Source organism: Anser anser (genome assembly GCF_964211835.1).
Source record: "Anser anser genome assembly, chromosome: 20".
Lineage (NCBI taxonomy): Eukaryota > Metazoa > Chordata > Aves > Anseriformes > Anatidae > Anser > Anser anser.
The window spans coordinates 10,122,761-10,143,059 of record NC_139741.1 but is presented as its reverse complement, the minus strand read 5'-3'; the positions used below and the strand labels follow the sequence as shown (position 1 = coordinate 10,143,059).

Sequence of the window (20,299 nt, the reverse complement as noted above, 5' to 3'; positions counted from 1 at the left end):
ATTTGCTATAATTGTGTAAATTAAAATCTGTTGGAATTTATGTAGTAACTAATAACACCTGATTAGTTCAGGAAAACATTGATCACCATGTCTGCAGCATTACTTATAATGTATTCATGGAGGAAGACATAGAAAAAGATAAGTTAACCTATTGGGCAGACAGAGATTGGTTATTTATGCTTGTTTCCATATAATAAGGCACTTTCGTTTCAGAAGTAATGCTATGCTGTTCAGAGACACGTGTTAAAGTTGAGATACACTTACAAAGTAGCCTGTTCCCAAGCTGGAAGGAGCTGAGCTCTGCAATAAAACACAAAGACAAAGTGGAAAATCAGTGATGGTTTTTAACACGTTCCAATCCACATAGCTCATTACCAGCCCCTTCCAAGCTTTTCATCACTACATCACAGCACCAATGTGCTGCCCCTTGTCATCTGCTACTGAAACAAACACGGTGTTGCTTAATTTTTCCCTTTACATCTCTCAACGACTCTGAGATGGTAACGTGCTATTTACTGAATTCCAAGCTTCTGCGGTGGACGTAATTGCCAATTTATTTGACAGGCAGCTGGGTAATGAATTAATGATGGCATTTCGCCCTGCACTGAGACTAAACAGACACTCATCAACCAGCCTCCCTGACATGCTGACATTCAATGCCCTGGACTCCAGCTACTCAGCTTTGTGGCCACAAAGGGGCAGGCGGGAGGGGGAAAAGAAAAAAAACATAGACTGACTTCAAAACAAAAAGCCCGGTGGGTTTGGATGACTTTTTCAGTGTATGACCTGTTTGCCAATTTATTCCCGAAAGGCCCTGGTTAGTACACACATAGTGCTTTTCTAAAATGAGACATTTTGTAAACATAATTAGTAGTCTGAAATGTAAAGAACGCGTGGGCACAGAGAAGCCGCTTCAGTCAATGTACCATTTCCTGGAGAACACAGCCACTACGATTTCCCATTTGGATGTCCACATTGTTTGACAAACCAAGGGTTTAAAAATAAAAGAAAAAAACAAACAACAGAAACCTACAGTGTGAAAAAGATTTCAAAACTCAAAACCATAAAAATAATTAAAACTAATATTGCTACCTCAGAAAATAATCAAAAGGTTTAAATGCTTAAAAAAATACGCATCATGCTATTCATTTTAAGTGGGACATGCTATTCATTTTAAGTGGGACATGATCACAACCTCCACATTCACAGGAATTAAGGAGATAAAGGGTTTTGTTTCATTAGTTTTTCATCTAAGCAATGGGGATTACGCAGCAGGTTCTCTTAGAGCCACGGTGAGAGACCTAAACATCTCAGGCCTAATCCAGGTCACTGGCTGTTACGTTAAAGGGCGAACAGCTCCCGGTGCTACGGCCCTAGCACTTGAAACACTTCAAGCCAGGCCAGTCAATGGACGAGGAAGCAGTACGCAGGGGATAATTCTCTGGTGAGCAGTGGGAAGCCCAGATGACCAGTCTTTAACCCCTACAGCCCCGTTTGTGTGTCTGTTCCTTACCACGGCCGTGCTTTCAGTACCAACAGAGCTCTGTGAGTACCAGGAGCCGCACAGGGGCCCCAACCAGCCTTGGCAAGCTGCTGGAAGATGCCCAACTGGCACACTATCGCAGGGAGCCCCAGCAGCACATTCTCTCTACTTCTGATCACTGAGTGAAGCACTGACACAAAAGAAAATAACCCCCCCAAAGGGGCTTACTCTTTCTTTTTACTGAATTCTGCGTAGCAGAAATAGATGGTGCCAAGAAATTTAAAATTAACAGCCATATTCATTGCAAATAATCAGAATATTACTGTGTGTTCACCAAAGCACTACTAAAAAGAGAGGTTTAGAGAGGTTATGTACGTATGGGGAAAGGCCTTCTGCTTTAAGCCATTAAAAATTAAAGACTTAGTAAGAGGAAATCATCTTGGAAGCCTTAAGGGTCCCAACATCACAGTACCAACAAACTCTGCTGGGACAGCTTATATGAACAAACAAAACTGCTATGGAAATTTGGAATGTATGTGGTTCCTGCCCCTTAATCTCTATCCCATACTCTGCAGCTCCAGAAGGACTCAAGACCTGCAGTTCACAGCTTTGGTTGCAGGAGCACAAGGGGAGCTGTACAGACAACCGGAGTTCTGAGTCCTTCTGGCCCCACTCCTGCCCCTCTGGGGCCTCCAGCTCCCTCTGCCAACACCACTGGCAGCAAGATGTGCCTGGTCCCATTGACAATGTCCCCAGAAGCTCCTCATCATCATCAACGTGCAGCTGGGAACAGCCGGGTGACCACCACAGCCTCAGTCATCACACAGCTAGAAAGTGCCCCTCGTGGGCCACGTACGGTGTTTCGTGAGACCCCGATGCCTGCAACACCGGGTTGAAAGGATTGTATGGATCCCGATCAAGTCCCACTCTTCACTTACAACTTTTAAAACTTACGGTAAAGGCTGAAAGCTCCAAAGTTTGCATTCTGCATCTGTGTGTAGTTTTTGTCTGCTTTTTATTCCAAGCTTTGGAAGGATTAAATATCAAAACAAAACAAAACAAACAAACAAAAAAGAAAAAAAAAAGAAGTCTCCCACTGAATATTTCCATTCCTTCAAAAGCAATGCTGCAATGGCTATGAGAGGACAGTTGAAACATAGCAGTCAAATGACTTTGGCTGAAAAGAAAAAGTTTTGTGCATTTTCAGGGAGTTTGACTTTGCTTGATGGAAACACAGCCCTTCACAAATTGCATGCTGCATATGGACAGTACAGTTTGCATACTCTTTTTACTTTAAGTAGCTACAAAAGACTGCATTGCACATGCATGGATGACTAAGTTAGCTGTGTTGTGAACTGTGTGTTGACAGAGCATATAGGCTGAAGCAAGGGCTATGCAAGAAGGTAGCTTCTCACCTTTTTGATAACTCCCAATAGCGAAAGGATCCTACTACCCAGTGCCCAGCCTTGGTACCAACTGATGAATGTGATACTGTGTATGCAGCATCTTTACAAGCCCATGCTGAGTCGTGATCCTGCACTGGGTGGTTCTACATCTCTTATATAAAGTGTGCCTATAATAGAGGTAATGGTTTCACTTTCCCCCTTTGCAAAATTCGACATTAGATATACCATTTGATATTCACACAACCACTAGCAGAAGCCTGCATTAGGTGCCCATCAGCAAAATGCAAGCCACTTGCTTAAAATTAACAGGATTTTGGTTTTATTTTCCTTCGTCTCTTTTCTAATTTTTTTTTCCTTCTTAAAGAGAAGAACTTTTGGCCCAGGAGCAAAAATGCAGTAACCCTCATGTAAGCATTAGTTTACTGTGTACCAAAGAAAATTACATCCTTGAGGTCTTGGAAGGCACAGTTATACCCATTTTGCATATATATTGTGCATTACTTGGGGAGCTGGGTGGGGAGAAAGGCTGTGTTGTACATATTTGTTCTGGCTATTGTTTATGCAGGTCTGACTGAATGAAGGAACAGTGGGTATCATTTCAATTTCTGATGTCAACATCAAATTACTTATTTAATTTCATGCCTGGCGAAGCATTGTATAGCTACACGCAGAATCATTTCACTTCATTTGTTATGCTGTGTTTTCTTGGCGATTGGCTTGCCTTCCAACTGACAGCTTTAATTACGACATGAATTTGATTGCATTGCTGAGGAATTAACATAATGCAACAAAGCATTTAAGCACCCAACCTCAGACACACAAACACGCATACACACCCTCACACCCACACAAAGAAGCAGCCGCTGCAGCTGATCAGCTTCTGGCGCACACACGCACAAACACACACTGAGCTTTGCTGGTCTTATTCCACTTTAGATACAGACAAGATTACCGGGGATATTCTGGAGGAGAAGTGCTAAGGATTTCAGAGCACATAACCCAAAGTCTTGTTTCTCAATTTGTCTTTGTTTGGGCTTAGTGCACAGGTGGGAGGAATGGGAGGCAGGGAATCGCACGTCTCGGATTTGAGGCAGAAACCATGAGTTGTCCAGAGGATTACACTGCTGGGGGTGTAGAGACCTTTCATCCTGAGGCAGACGGTAACAGACCTGTGGGCAGGGCACCCTGGGACTTACTCCTGATTCGATACCTCACTGTAACCTTTCCTCAAGTGTAAAATACACAATGTGGTAGAAGCACACAGCTACAAAGCACCAGGGAAAGAGGAGTTCTCTTGAAAGAATGTGTGAGCTTTGCTGAGAGCACGAGACTTTTCATGCTGGGGACAAATGGTGTCATCAAAAAAAAAAAAAAGAAACATCCCTGTCCCACTTCCTACTCAGAACTGGAGCAACATTCCAGACAGAAAAATGCCAACGCTATTGCTAAATTATTCTCAGCAAGAGCAAGCAGAGGCCAGGCAGCCCATACTCCTGTCATGCAGCAGGAGACCTGCGCTGCCTCCCAGCCGATGATCAAAGGCGAGGGCTTTTACCACCCATCGCTGAGAGCTGCTGCCAACTCTGGCGGGGCTGAGGGCGCCCAGAGCAGCTTGTCTGCCCTTCTCCTGTCCGGGTGGGCTTCCACTGCCCCTGCATCGCCACTGCCAAACTGATGAGCAAGGTTCATCAGGAAAGCGTGAGCTTCAGATCTGCAACAGAGCAGGAATTCAGGAACATGAAGCAAAGAAATCAGTTTTGGGGTTTGTATTTGGTTAGCACAATGCTGGGCTGGACCCCCAAATATTCTGTGCATTTAGGATCCAGGTTTGCTGTAATTCTCACATTTCCCTCAAGTAATCTCTTGGCTGCTTTGTAAAACATGGCTAAAAGGTACCTCACGTACTCCAAAGTGGGAAGATTCAATTAAAAATAAATACATACAGAAAGGGAAGGAAAACAAGTTGACTGAGCTCCAAGCTGAGGAAAAGAGAAAGTGCTGCCATCTTGTCTCCAAGCAAAATCTCAACAAAATGAATTCTACTACTGGCAAGATTTTGATGAGATTAAATTGACTACAGCACCCTATATATAAAGATGGAGCAGCTCTCCAATTTCTCTTTTAGGCCCCTGGAGCTACCTCTGCCCATAAAGGAAAAAACAAGTTGTCATTCCAAAAAATACTATATAGGGGAGAAAGGCAGGAAGAAATGGATTTATGAAATTCAGACAGGGAGACGTATTAGGGGACTGGCAAATGCTTGCAATGGAGCATTTGAGCAATTGTTATCCCTAATCTAGAAGAGGTCAAGTTGCCTGCTAATTATGTTCTCTCACAGAGGGGAGGGGAGTGTTTATCTGTCTCTGTACACGTGTGCAAGATGAAGAGAAACGACTTGATGGAAATCAGTCGCACTGCATTGCATCTGACAAGAACATAGGATATTCCTCTTCCTCCTGTCTGATGCTATTTCAAGCCTCATTATGAGAAAAGCCTCCTGTTTAACATGGTCTTTTCATTGAATTATCTTCTTTTCATTTTAGACCAACTCTCTCTAAAATGCTGCAAATTACCTGCTTGGATCTCATTAGCCTGGAGAAGAGTCATCCCTTGTAAACACACTTGGCATCAATCTCCGTTACCCAAGGACTGTAGGTACATTTACAATATGCAGAATTGAAAGATATCTGACAGGAGAGGGAATGAAGCCACTGACATGTCAGTTTGCAACTGGATATTCATTATACTATCTCCCTCATTCTGCATCTGTCACTAAGCTATCACTTAGGCTCCACATTAAAGCTCATGAAGCTAACATTTCTGTTTCAACAGCTTACTTACAACTAGGGATTTGAAAATTGATCATCCACCTAGAGTATATGCACTTCATTCATTATACATATTTCCATGCAGTAGCCATGTTTAATCTTACAATGCTGTGGGGCTACAGCAGTGGAGATTCATCATATTTCCACTCCAAAATCTACTTTCTAACCTCAGGGCTAATCTACCTGCAGTATTTTATATTTTTGTTCAATCTTCTGTTGAATACACAACTTTCTGTGCATTTCTTCTGAGCTGTGTTAAAATTGGGATCTTCAGAGAGAACATAGCCTTTTGTCTGTAGTTTTTTCTTCTGGACAGTAACCATTAAAAAGCTAGTATTCTAAAATATCAAAAGATATTTTGATAGATACTTTCTTCAAAAGATAGTATTTAAAATAACCTTATTATGCTATTAATGCTTCCTTGCACCTACAAGCACATTTCAAGGCGGGTTCACCTATAGCTGAAAGTGGAAGCATCACTACCAGTTTGTATGGCCCTGTCATTTAAAAAAGCAGGATGTTTGTCTTTGGAAAAGACAGAAATGCAGAACAGTATTTACTTTTCTTAACTGGAAGGATCTGGGATAGGCGGAAGGCCACCACAGACCTACGGAAGAAGACAGCACCTCATGAATGCTTGTAAAATCTCATCTGAACTGGCAACAGCAGGCCACAGAAAGACATGCTTGTACTGCAGTGAGTTATCAAAGCATAAAGGAACTTACTTACTAAGCAAAACATAAATTATACATAACTTGACTTTAAAACATGCGTTTCCACATATATTTGAATAATGTTGCTTTTCAGCAACCTGTGAATCCCTATGTCCTCTCTTGTGTGCACTAGGGAAGTTTTATTTGCTGTTGATTTCCTGTTAACTTGCCATAGTGCCAAGACAAAGGTAAAGTATTGTAAAAGCATGAGAAAAAAATGTATTGGATTGGTAGAAGGGGAACCAGGAGTCTGTTCTCACTGCCAGGTCTGGCACTGCAATGCTGTGAGCTGCCGGGAAGCACAAGTAAGACTCAGAGCTCTCCACGCACTACATTGCAAGGGAATGACAAGGCTAAATTAAAACCATGTTTGTAAGGAGTGGTGAACTTTTTGCTGGAAGGTGCTCTGCAGTTGTGAAGTTCATTGCAGTGGCTTCTAAGCTGCCAGAGGGCTCGGAGCAAGCTACAACAGCAACGGTGACAGGTTGACGGTCAGCTGCCATCCACTGCAACCTGTACCGAGCGTTTACTTACTACCTCCTCTGGTTTCACTCTCCTCTTCCAAAGTTATCTTACAGCACTGAGACTGCCCTCACCTGACCGCTGTGAAGGGTAGGCTCTGAAGTGTCTAACTCAATGTACCCATAAAGGATGGCTCCAGGGGAGGAATGGGCCCCTAAAATAATGTGACAAAGGGAAGAGGAAAGAGAGTGCAACAGATTTTACACCTTCACAGAGAAAACCAGGTGTCTGTTCCAGCAATATGCACAACTCAGCAAAAATGGCTAGCTGTGTGCCTCCAGGCTTAAATTCACAAAACAAAATGTATTCTTTACAAAGGTATTGCTTTTAAAATCTGCTCAATTCAGTTTTATTGGGCTGGCCTACAGAGGACACCATCTGGTATCTGTCATCCAAATCTACATGGACATGCTATCGATAAAATCCCCATTTCCAAAATGTGGGTTAGTTAAAAGTAGGGCCAGATTGCTGGCTGATACAAATTAGTCTGACTGATGTAGCTATGCTTTTACCAGTAAAGGATCTGACCTATGAAATCCCCACTTTAGATACTCATACTCTTTTGGGACAGGGGCTGTCGTTATTTTCTGTGCTGTAAAACACTGCAGCACACAGGACCCAGAGCCATGATTAAAACACTCAAGGATTGTGATGGTACACGTAATAAATAATAATCTAATTGCAGCAACAGATAGATATCTGCATTTATTCATATGTCAGAATAGCTCATATCATTCAGTGAATGGTCCGCATGCTTCACTAGAGAAAAACATTCTCTGCAGAGCTGCCATCTTAGGACCTTCCAGAGTTTAGGTAGAGCAATAAAGGCAGAGCTTATGCTATTGTTGGCCATGTCATATCAGTTCATTAGATATACGTTATCTGAGTTTCTAGATACCCTAATACTTTCCATAAAGACAGCATTTACCCCAAAGAGAAATATATTCTTTTCCTTCCCCTTCTGGGGGAGAAAAGAGGCCATCTCACTTCTCAACTACGTAGAGCATTTAAACTTCATTAAATGGCCTTCAACTATTTCAAAATGAATGAGCATTTTCACACAGCTGGACATCGTACCAGACTTTACGAATTTTACTGAGCTGAGGCAGGAGATTTAAGTTACTTCTTTCCCTTTCACCCCTGAGAGGGAAGGGGATTTTAGTAACAAACCATCCCAGAGACTAAATCCTGTTACAATTTATGCCCCTCAGAAAACTACACCGGGGTTAATCAGAACAGTATTTGGCTGCAGGAGCTTTACTTACGTCACTGAGTCTTTCCCGAGAGCTACTTCGATGGAAACCTTTCGATTCCCCACTGGCGCTTTCACTGTCGCTGTCTCGGCAACTGTTTTGACCTGGCTTGAGCTGCAAGAAAGATAAAAAAAAAAAAAAAAAAAAAACAGAGAAAGCAAGAGTTTAGCCTTGTTGAGTTTAAGTCCCCTTGTCTATTGCTCTTCTTTAACCCAGGCCCATGGCTACACACAGCAGCATTTACATGGCACTCGCAGGGCTGCCACTGGCACCTTGCAGCCTCGGTGCCAAGGCAGGACCTCAGGGAGACCGCAAAGGCTGAGAGCAGAGCAAGCTCACGGGCACACAGCTCATGAGCGGGCCAGCGGAGAGAGAGGCAACATTCACACCCCAAGGAGACCACAGTTTAAGACCTTCATTTTGGGAACTTTTACACTTCTCAATTTATTCTTACTAAATTACCATCACAATAAAGCACGTGTGGGATCAATTCCTTCCTTATCACAGTGTAGGAATATTGAGGGTTTAAGATCAATGGAAATCTTCCGAGAGAAGAGAACGGCCAGTGCTGGACTAGCCCCTAACATTGTCTGGTACCGTAACAACTTCCTGGCTAACCTCTGTGTTCATAAAACATCACCACCTATTTATCACGTAATGAGGTTTTTTGCCTTTCAAACATTTTTAATGAACTTTACTGGCATGGTGATAAATAAAGACAAGAAATATATAAGCTATATTTTCAGGAGAATTGAGAACAACTGTGTAAGCTTTCCCTCACACTGCAGGCTGTGCAGGCCAACATGTTAGAACAGCAGCGCGCTGTTCATTCACTGTAACATCTAGCACATATGTACATTACACACAAGCCCACAAGCACATATACGTATACACAGCAAGAAGAAGGTATGAACTACATCTTCTGCAATGCTGAAACTGTATACATTTCTTTTAACATAACTTTCCCTATATTTTGCTTCAATATATTAAAATACGGCTTGAGCTTTGTTGACGCCTTGTTGAGTTTCTGTGAAAACTGTTTACTCCAGGTGTTAATACTGACAAAAAAGTCAATTTTAGAAATTTAGATTTTAAATCATAAATAAATACTGGCTGCAGAGACAGATGCAGAGAAAATTCTTGGTGACATATCTAATGAAGTATTTTATGAGTCACCTAGCACACTTACCAACATTCTTAAAGCAAATACCAAAGAACTCCCATAACTTATCCCAACTGCTAATAAATTCATAGTAGTTTCTATTTGACTGCAAATAAATAGGAAATCACACTCATCTCCATTTCATGACTGGCGAGCAAAAGTTCCTTCTCCATGAACTCCCTCCACCATCTTTTTCCCCTTCCTTCTCTCTCTTATCACTTTATTCCAGTTTACCCAAAAACATGCTGCACAAGCACACAACAATTGACATGCATTCTCTTTTATAGGCACAAGATGCGCCCAGACACACATTCACAACTGCATGCACGCTGCTCCTCTCTCCCAGGAATGCACAAAGAACCCTCAACCCCACGGTTATTATCGATTTCTCCCTTCCACTGCAGTCAGCTGGGCAAGAGCAAACTGCACGTGCATATTTGGGATGTGCACTGCTTCACCTTCATCCCTTAGTCCCTGCTTTGGTAAGGAAAAAAACAACAAAATAAAAACAAGAGGCAAAGGTTCAACAAGTACAGTTGATTGATATTCTTTTATATTACTTCTACCAATAGGTTTCATTCATTAAACTAAGACCCACGTGACATTAGTGCACCAACTCTTTCCTGGTACTCTTTGTGCCCTGGTTGCTCGACGCCACAGAAAACAACTGGTTGTCCTTTGGGGTTTCCATTCCCAGGCCTGTGGCATCTCCTCCACCACAGGTGTGATGACAGCAAGAACAGGATGATATTCCCTTGACACTGTCCAAGCAAGAGGAAATTCCGTTACTTGAAAGATAAGCCGGTGGGCACTGAAGAGCAGCAAAGCTCAGATGGGAGCAGGAAAGCCACAACAGATGCTCAAAAGAGCGGAGAAGCTGCAGGAAACCCAGGAAAACCACCCAAACCCTATACCTCCTCCTTCAGGAGTGAGAAGGTCAAATGTTTGGCAGTCATCTATACTGGGTAAAAAAGGCAGTTCTGTGTGTTCCCTATCAGTCAAAAAAAATGAAGAAAATACATAAAACTAAGAAACTAAGGGCTTAGACAAACAACTGAGTTGTAATGCATGAGCACAACTGAAAAAAAAAAGCACAGGTATACTCTCAACTTAAAGAAAATGTGACATAAGAACTATAAGAACTAGAGCTATTTATCAAACACGATTTCATAAATAAACTAAATATTCCACAGCTCAGCCAGAAAATCTCAAGTAAAAAGATTTTTATTTCAAATAGAACGGTTTATCAGACAGATGTAATGGATTTAGGTAATATTTTTTGGAGGTGGAGGGGAGGATAACATATTCAAGAAGTCTAATACTTCATATGTAACTCGCAGATTTTATCTAGTACCACTGTGTACCGTAATTTTATGGTCCCAGATTTAAAATTCAACCACCCAAAGGAAAATGGATCAAATTTCCCTGACTCAGTCTTTTGTCAACAAGCACACAGTGATGGAAAAACTGTTACTGTAACTGGGGTCTGAATAATTTTTTGCAGTCTCTATTTTAAAATTTTTTTTAGACCTTCAATTTATTTTGTGCAAAATTGTCATGCATTAGGGTTTTTTGTTTGTTTTAAACTAATCGTAGTAACTCATAACTCATCAGGTGCTATTCTTCTGGACACAATTTACAAAGAATAAGAGAATATGACTGAGATACCAAGTTTCAAACTCTGTAGGAACAAAGTTAACTGCATAGACCAGACAGAAAACTCAGAAGTAAGTCCAAGTTCAGATTTATAAGCTTTCCATATTTTCCTGTCTTTTTTTCCTGAGTTGCTCCATACGCCAAACTGTTGAGGGTTTACATTTTATTCCAAAACCCATCAATCTGTGCTAAATTTAAAAGAAAAAATAAAAGGAAAAAAAAAAAGCATGGAAATGTGCCCATTGTCTTCTTGAAGAAATTAAAGTTACACACAAACACACATGAGAACACTTAATGTGGAAAGGCAATGGTTCATTTCAGTCTACTCACACACATTCAACCACTTGAAGTGATGCTGGAATAACACAGCACTGCTAAAAAAGGTCTGCAAATAAGAGACTGGATTTTCAGTTACACTGCAGGCAGTTGGTACATTGCTCTGTGGCACACAGGATCTCTAAAAGGAGCTTCCCCGAGAAAACGCAAATTTTCCTGCTTGGAAGATATTTGAAGTGCTACATTCACAACTCTTGCTCCTGTATCATTCTCGTCAGGGTGTCCGGTGAAAAAAGCAAAGCCAGCAGGGATCTCTCGTGATGTCCACACAAGCGCCTCCTGAGGACTCTCCCACATTAACACAGATGTTGCTCTTCTATATCTGCACTGAGCCAAGAACAAAAAAGGACAGCAAAAGGCAAGTTCGGCTCCATGCTTTCAGTGGGAATGAATTTATCCACACATTAGGACCTCACATGAGTCTCGTGAAGAGAAAATAGAGGATTTCTAGATCTAAAACCCTGAACACACAGGGCACTGCTGGCTCGCAAAGAACTCGCACAGCCACAAGGTCTCCCCGAGCACGGAAGACGGATACAGGCAGCAAAGTGAGAACCAGCAACCTCAGCCCGCTTACCCATGCTGAAAGGCACAGGGCCAGGACCCACATCTTCACAACTTTTCCAGGACTTTTTAGAAATTCTCAGCATCATCACATCGTATTTCTGGAAAGCTTTTACCTCACTACAGAACCTATTAGTTTGTAATGCCTTTAAGTCTGCTGGAGGATACTGAAAGTCAAGCATAACTGGATAACCATTTTTTTTCCTATTAAAAGTAAGAAAGGTAAAGGGGAAAAAAAAAAAAAGACGTGGAAGGATGGCTGCTGGCTGAATTGCAGGGCTGGAACTCAGCAGCAGGTTTTATTTCTGAATCCATCTCCCCACACCTGAGGCCCTCCCTAGAAAGTTAAAATAATTGCATGTCTTCCCTACTCTCCCAGACTGGTCCTTTTAGAGTGTTATTTTTTAGCAGGGACAGTTTCCCAGGAGCTGACTGCAGAGTACGCAGCATACAACTGGGCCCAAAGGCACTCACAGCTCCGGGGGATACAGCAACCATTTCTAATGGGGAGGGGGCTTCACTGCCAGAGTGCATGCATAGAGGAAAATAAATAAATAAATAAATAAAACCACCCCCACACACCTGGGGTTTCACTCCTACCTCGTGTATGGACACAAGTCTTCTGGAGCCTGGGGGCCAGCGGGGCAGCGGGGGCTGCTGTGAGGAGAGGCTGGGCCTGGCTCCAGCCAGCTCTGAGGCAGCCCCACCACAGCCACAGCCGAGCCAGTCAGCAACACCTGTGGCACCTCTATGGAAATGTATTTAAGAATGGGCAAAAAACAACATCAAAAAGCTGAGGAGTGTGAGGAAATAAAAGTGAGAGGGAGTCCTGTGAGCACCCAGGTCAGAGCAGGAGGTGCACCAGGACCGAGATTCCACCACAGCCCAGAGAGAGCGGGTGAAAGTGGGGGGTTGTCGCCTGAAGAAACCAGGGCCTGTGGAGAGCCCATGCTGGAGCCGCTTCTTCCTCAAGGAACTGTCAGAAGGACCCACACAGAAAGCTGTGAGGAACGAGAAGCAGCAGCAAGGAACTGTCGCGGGTTGACCCCAGCCCCCATTCCCCAACCCCTGCACTGCTTGGCGGGGAAAGCCAGGGAAGGAACGTGTTTTAATTGGCTTCCCACTATCCAAATATGTTTTAATTGGCAACACATTGAATTAGTTTTCCTCAAGTCAAGTCTGCTATGCTTGTGGCAGTCATTGGTCAGTGATGTCCCTGTCTTTATCTTGACCCCCAAGCTCCTGCATCTTCTCCCCCTGCCCTGTTGAGGAGGGGGAGTAGAGCAGTGGGCGCGCAGCAGCCCCCAGCCAGGGTTAATGCCGAGCCAGTTTTAATGCCTCCCCACAGCTCGGTCAAGCAGACAGCTGCTCATGGACCGAATCGAACTGCTGGGCACCTATCACCCTGTGCTGCCCTGCAGAGCGATGCAAAACGGGTACTGAGCTGCAACTGCTGCGAAGGAGGTAATGCCTTTAGAGGGTTGCTGAGATAGCACTGGGATGGGGGAAGAAGATGTATAAAATAGCGACACTGACAGTGACCGCTTGATGAAGGAAAAATAGAGACTATCTGTGGCCTAAAGATCACACAGAAACTGGCCAGACGTTGCTACAGTGATGAATAAATTGAAATAAATGTAAAAACATCAGAATGAAACTGATAAATAAGTCTTGTTTCAGGGCATGGAGAGATTTTCAGGTGACTTGGAATCTTATAGAACTGTTTTTCCACCAGGAAAATACTCAGCCCTGTTTTGTGACAGCAAAAGTGTGAACTGAATATGCACCTGTGTCCAGGGGAAGAAGCTCTCTGTTACTCTTCATACTAGCATTCAAAGTCACAGGGTGAAGTAGACCTAAATGTACAGGCTTAGGAGTAGGATAGCGGATAGATCTCCAAGAGAAGTGCTATTGTTACTACATTTGTCAGACATTTCTGTGAAATGAGGAAGGGATGGGGGATGTAAGCCATAAAACACTCCTAAAGATAACCCATAACAACAGGGCACTCTGTTGCCTTTTGTCTAAGAACGGAAAAGAATGAAGGACAGAGATAGTCGATCATGTTAAGAGGCGTAAGGAGGAACAAAAAGGCAGCTGAGCCCCAAGCTACAGGGAGCATCATCCTCTCAGGACTGCGGCTTGCTTTGCTGGATCCCTAAGCCACTTCAGATAATTCCATAGTAGCGGTGCCTGGTTAGCACATAACAAAAAGCAAAATAAATAAACCTACTGAGAATTTAGCTAAAGCCTTTTTCACAGAGCTTATATATCATGTCAAAAACACCCTAATGTGGCTCTTCTCAGCTTTTTTTTTTTTTTTTTTAATATATTTTAATTTAAAACCCCATACCATTTGGCAGCAGTAAATCCAAGCTATGGTATAGTTTTGAGGCGCCTGAGTTTCCACACCATATGGAATTAAAGGATTATTTCACTACATTATACTTTAAAGTTATGAATACTAACACTTCTCCGTATTATAGCGCAGCCAGCAAGCTAAGCCTTTACCAGAGCCCTAGAGGAAGAGGACACCTGCTCTCCAAGGGATGGCATAACCCTACTGCAGGAGGGGAATTATGCTTTCAGTTCTGCCTGTCATTCTTTATTTACACAGCTTTTGCAAGGGCAAGGTAGTCCAAAACTGGTCTGATCCAGCTCCCACCTGGATGAATATATTTTCTAGCTCATATCAGCTGGTGAACAGACTTGTCACTTCTCCATTAGCCATGTTTCCTGACTCCAGAAAGCCTCAACAGGAACAGCCCCATCCCAGACCCACGGCAGAAGTTTGTCCTGACCACACTGACAGCCTACACATACAAGGACATTTCTATCTGCTCCTTCATACACCGAGTTTGCTTGCATTTTGCTCCCTGGGCTTTCCCCAGCAGCCCAGACTCAAGCCAGGCTGTGAACATGCAAATTTTTGTCGCTACTGGGAATCACAGATTTCTCCCCAAACGCGGCACACGTGGATCTAGGCAGAAGCACCAGCACATCAGGCAGTTGCCCATGGCTGTCTGCTGCTCTGGGTGGCCAAAGGCCAGAGAACAAGAGCCAATTCTGCTGCCTGTGCAGGGTAAGCCCAGCTGCACTCACTATGGTCTTTGTTAGCAGCTTGGACAGTCTCAGCATGATTTATCATGAATCTATCGGTGGTTCTTCAGGGCTTGAAAGAGGAGGAGCCTAGCTTGTGGCACATAAAGCAGGAGGGAGGGTGCTGGGGGGCCGGAGAGGACCCGTGGTTGCAGGGAGCAATGTCGCACTGTGCTGGCTGCACTAACCACCTGCTGGGGAGGGAGCCAGAGCAGTGGGCACCGCCAGACACCTGTGTGAGGTTGGGGGTCCAGGAGGGGATGGACTGCTTGTGCCTTGTAGCATCAGATGCCTTTGAAGGTGATGTGTAGCCCGAGCAGAGGGAGCACCTCCAGCACCTCGCTGTGGAGCTGACACATCGACTCCCTGCCGGGTTTTACCCACATGTTTATTCCAATGTCAGGGTGACCACATGCTCCAAGACCAGTTTTGATATGCTTTGGGAAGCAAAACCTAACTGTGGTTCCCACTAACCCCCACCCACTCATCAGGGTGGAAAAAGAAGCAGCAAATTAAAATATGTACTGTTGCATCATTTTGCACTCAAACATAGCTTTCACCTCAAAATCTGTTAACTGTTTCATTTCAAAATGGAACAATTCACGTTGAAACATGATTGATTCTAAACTACAAAACAACTGATTATAAAAATCAGAAGTTTAACATCAGTGGATTAAGTTAAATCAGAAGTTTAACATCAGTGAATGAGTTAAACGTTGTTCAGTTGAAGGGTGCTGCTTTTTATATGATATCTAGAATAAAGAAGAAAATGTCTTTAACTTTCCTGGTCTGCTGAGGTTTCACACACAGGTCCCAGCTCCCTGGCCCGCAGCACACAGCCCCACAGGCATGGCAAGAACATCCACTTTGTGAGTATGGCACAAGCACAGCCTAAGAAGCTGGTCCCTACCAAACCCACACCCCTGAAGTGCCTTCCATTAGTCAGAAAAGAACAGCAGCAGATTTCATGCAGGACTGAGTATTTGATTACAAAGAAAACACTTTATCAATGACTGAGAACAAATCTGGCTGTATGAAAACAAATAAACGCAGAGCTGCTTAGCAAGAAAAAAAACAATGTAAATCCAGGCTTGTTACTTGTGATTTAAATAATGATTAACAGTTTTCATTTAAATGCTTTCCTTTAAATCTATCTTGCTACTGACACAAGTTAGACTAATACTACTTACACAGCACTTACATGTCACCCAAAGCTTTAAAGGTGGTTTAACATGGCAGCCGTAGGTCTGGAGCAAGACCTCTACACTGCAATTCCAGCAAAGCTAGTTCACTGCCACGACTTCTGTCTGAATAGCTAAACAAAGGAGCAGTACAAGGAAAGCAAATCAGAGGTGAGATAATGAGGAGGAAGAATATTTACAATGCACAAGTTTAGGCAGTAAATATGAAAAAAGAATTCACACCGAGTGTGCACTCTGAACAATATTAATACAAAGACATTTTTCACACCAGGGAAGAAAAACCTTGTTACCTGAGAGATACAATAAAACATTTGGAGAGGCTCTCTGTGCATGTCTTGATATTTAATCTTACAACAACCAATGCACAGCCACCAAGAATCAGGGCCTACATGCCATCGCCCTGGGATATGACATCCTTACCAGAAGACGAAGCTAGTTTATTTTGCATATCTGCGTGGTAAAGGGAGGTAGACCAACAAAGTGAAGGTTTTGTCTTTTGTTTCCTTCCTGTCTCTACTGAGAATAGAAAGTAATTTTCCTGTTCAAAAATTCTTTTTAAGAAAACCAAGAATAAACACATGTATTTTTCCTATTTCCTGTCGACAACAAATCCAAATCTAATAGAACTTGAATAAGTAACTATAAACAATTACCTAATTAGCTCTATGATACAGAACAAGGGTGTCTAACTTACTTATACTAAAGCACTGACAGTCATTTCCTGCTGCCTTTGAGCTGATCCAGAGTCTGCTGCTGCACTTGCTCAATACATCGGAGCAGAGGAACTCATCCCCTGCTGCCATGAATGGGGGAGATCCTCATGGAAGAAACAGCTACACCCCACTCCTCCCGGGGAGAATTTGGCTATCTAGCACTGTTATTGCAGAAACACCAAGTGACTGGGATCTGCTCGCAGCAGCAACAGCAGAAGCCACAACAGCTAAGAATAAATAGCATCCTTGCCAGAGCGGGGGTGGGGGATAAAGAGAACGGGCATTTATTTCCAGATCCTCTTCTCCTTCATTATATGCTTGGGCAACCTTAGATATATAGCACACAGAAGGTACCCTGAAGTAGCTCTGTAGCTCTATTTTATCTAAGCTACAAAGGGAATGCAGCCCATCATTTTTTTTCTGTGCTGTTTATGCAGAAATCGAAGATAAATTTGGCATAAACTCATCACACCTCAGAATCATACATACATTATACAACATATAAAGTGTAACAGACTTGCTCTGTTCCCCAGCTCCTGTTAAGAATGGTATGAAACAGCAAGCTGTTGGCAATTGCAACAAATGAAGCGTATTTCTTGCACACTTTAAAAGCTGAATTGCAAAAAAATATAGGCTTCTTCTGACCCTTTGCATTTTGATGGTTGCACAGTGAGAAATACAGCCTTTAAAATTACACCTTGCAAAGCACTCCATTGTACCAATCAATCTCCCCAAGCAGCTTCCATAGCCCAGTCTCGCAGGGTACAAAGAGGAGAATAAAGAACGAGAGCCCAGCCCGTCTGCTCGGAGGCAGCCAAAGCCATGGACATCGGGGTAGAATCGATTTGTCCTTCTCGATATTTACTCAGTCCCTCTGCTGAGCTCATTTGTATCCCCCCTCAGATTTCCAGGGCTCTCCATTGCCTCTGTGTCAGGAAAACATCCCTTTGTACTGCTAAAAACCACCTCTGGAGCACAGCTGCTCTAGTGCCTACTCCTGCCTGCACGGACACCTGTACTCACAGACTGATCCACATACGGCACAAGTCCTACACATTATTCAGCTTAAGCTCCTGTTTTGTATGTCCCACAAGCAGATTTTAGTTCCATGGGCAAAGATGTGACCTTTTAACACAGTTGCCTACCTGGCTTGAGCCCTGGGCATATCCCACCAGGAGCAGTGCACAGAGGTGTTCACTGCAAGGGCATCCACCAGGGGCTGGGGTTTGTGGTTGCCTTTAAGCTTGCTCATATGAAAAACACAGAGAACCAAGCTGGCAGCTCTACCCCAGCACTGTGGCTGAGAAAAGCCTTTTTCAGAGCTCTTGGCAACCTGAACGATGACTTTCCAGATCCTTCTTGTTAGACCATTACCACCTCTTGCTTCAGTGGCAGGTCTGGCCCATGGATTTGGGGAGTCTGTCCCACCTCAGCCCTACATCTCTGAGGAGCCCTCATTTCTGTTGTACAGCAAGGACAGGTGAGGTAGGAAAGCAGAGGCAACCACCCTGCCTTCACTCTGAATCTGTGGGAAAGGGAGAAGTAAACAGAAATGCTATCCCATTCAGCCCAAGGCTGCTGACATCCAACTCCGTAAGGACTCTGCCTGGCCTCTGGTTGACTTTGAAACGTATAACCTACTGGAAAAATACCTAAGTATCTAAGAAGATAAAATGAATCACATGATGGAACAAAAAGCAAGCAGGCCAGGTCAACAAGTTTAACAGCACTGCAGCTCCACAAACAGAGCCTGAAAAAGACTGAAATGACACTACTCGCTCACCTGAACTAAGCCACAGCTATCGCCATCCTTTTTTCCCCTCCGTGTAGACCACTCAGCTGACACCCAGCTAACATTACAGAAGCAAATAAATGACTCGAAGGAGGAAATATCAGTATTCATGGAAGGACCTCAAGTTGTTTGCCACTGTTTACTTAAAAAGAGCCCTGTTATTTCAAAGTTCGATATAAGCCCAGAATAAATATTTAATAACTTGGTTGCATAAATAATGATTTGAAGGTTGAGCTATCGGCTTAAAAATATAATACTATTTTAAGCCGTTTAACTGGCCAGTCATATAAATTATTCAAGATTTAAAAGTCATGCTGTGGTCTCTGTACAAGGAGAAAACTAGGAAGTTGTAACTATAATGACAAAAGCAGGGCAAGATCAATCAAACCACATGATCTCTAACACAAACAAGCAGCAATTAAGCAGCAATCAAGACCAATATGACTGTGGTTGATGTCCTTTTATGCCAATACTCTCAGCCCAGAGAGCAAAACTTAATAATGTTTTGCAATTTATCAAGGGAACCATAACTCTGCTCTCTGTGACTTGGCCAAGAGGCTATTATGATAGCATTTCTCTATAATTTAATAATGTGATGGAACGGAGAGGGAAGAGTAAAAGCATTTTTGACATATAACTCATGTCTATGCGTATTGTATTTTCTCCTTGCTTGAATGATAGAAGCAAAAGTCATAATAATATACCTCAGTACCAATTTGTTAGCAGGAAAGGGGAGCTGAAGTATCTGGCAAAGAAAATCTATTTGAAGAAGCACAGAAGGGATGGGAATGAACCATCTGAATTCATTAGCAGCTGTCATTGATGTGGAGATGAGTTTAGAGATGAAGAGAAGCTAGTCATCACAAATAACTCAGGAGAAAAGCAAAGGGAGGAACTGTTGTTTAAGTTGTTTAAATCTGGATTAGCTTCTGATAGATGGCAAGCTGCCACTTACAGGAACCTTTGTGTTGTGTGCTCCACCCTCTGTGGAGGGAAGCTCTTTGAACAAAATAAGATATTTCAGCATTTCAGGCTGCACACAGATTGCCAGTGCTCCTGGGTGCTGCTCTGTAACACCGGCCTGTTTGGCACTAGCAAGTCACAGTTTTTCTGTACCCGAGGCTGTAGTTTCACAGCACCTTTTCTGCTCCAAGAGCCCGTCCCTGATGTTACCCATCCGCTTTTCCCCACACAGCGGCCCACAGGCCGCTTTTCCCCACACCTCTGAGGCTCCCTGGGTCAGGCTTTGCAGGGATCTCAGCCAGGTTAGAAATGACCGGATTATTTTCTTCTTCTTTTCCTGGGTTGCGTCTAGCCCAGGTGAATTCTTTGGTTTGGCACATGGGAGGCAAAAATGTTGGGAAGGGGCAGCTGGGACTGCCCTCAGGCACTACCAGGAAAAGAAATGCTGAAGGACCACTTCCTTAAACCAGTTTGACTTCATGACTTAAACCTTGTTTGCTCTAGACGCAAGAGCTGCAGCTATTTTGACAAATTCAGAATGCCTTAGAACTCCTAACAATACCAGTTCATTTTTTTGGCTTTGTTTTATATCTACTTTTTTTTTTTT

General features: G+C 43.2%; 1 protein-coding gene across 5 annotated transcripts in view; it reads right to left on the bottom strand.

Moving 5' to 3' along the window:
- The window catches only part of AUTS2 (activator of transcription and developmental regulator AUTS2), a 761,980-nt gene that overhangs the window by 418,001 nt on the left and 323,680 nt on the right, over positions 1-20,299 (bottom strand). For all 5 annotated transcript variants that reach the window (XM_083806486.1, XM_083806489.1, XM_083806488.1 and 2 more), the window contains exons 3-4: positions 8,218-8,319; positions 265-300 (exon numbers count right to left, since the gene is read on the bottom strand). In XM_083806486.1, coding sequence (XP_083662612.1) covers positions 265-300; positions 8,218-8,319 — 138 coding nt within the window. The remainder of the gene's footprint in view (positions 1-264; positions 301-8,217; positions 8,320-20,299) is intronic.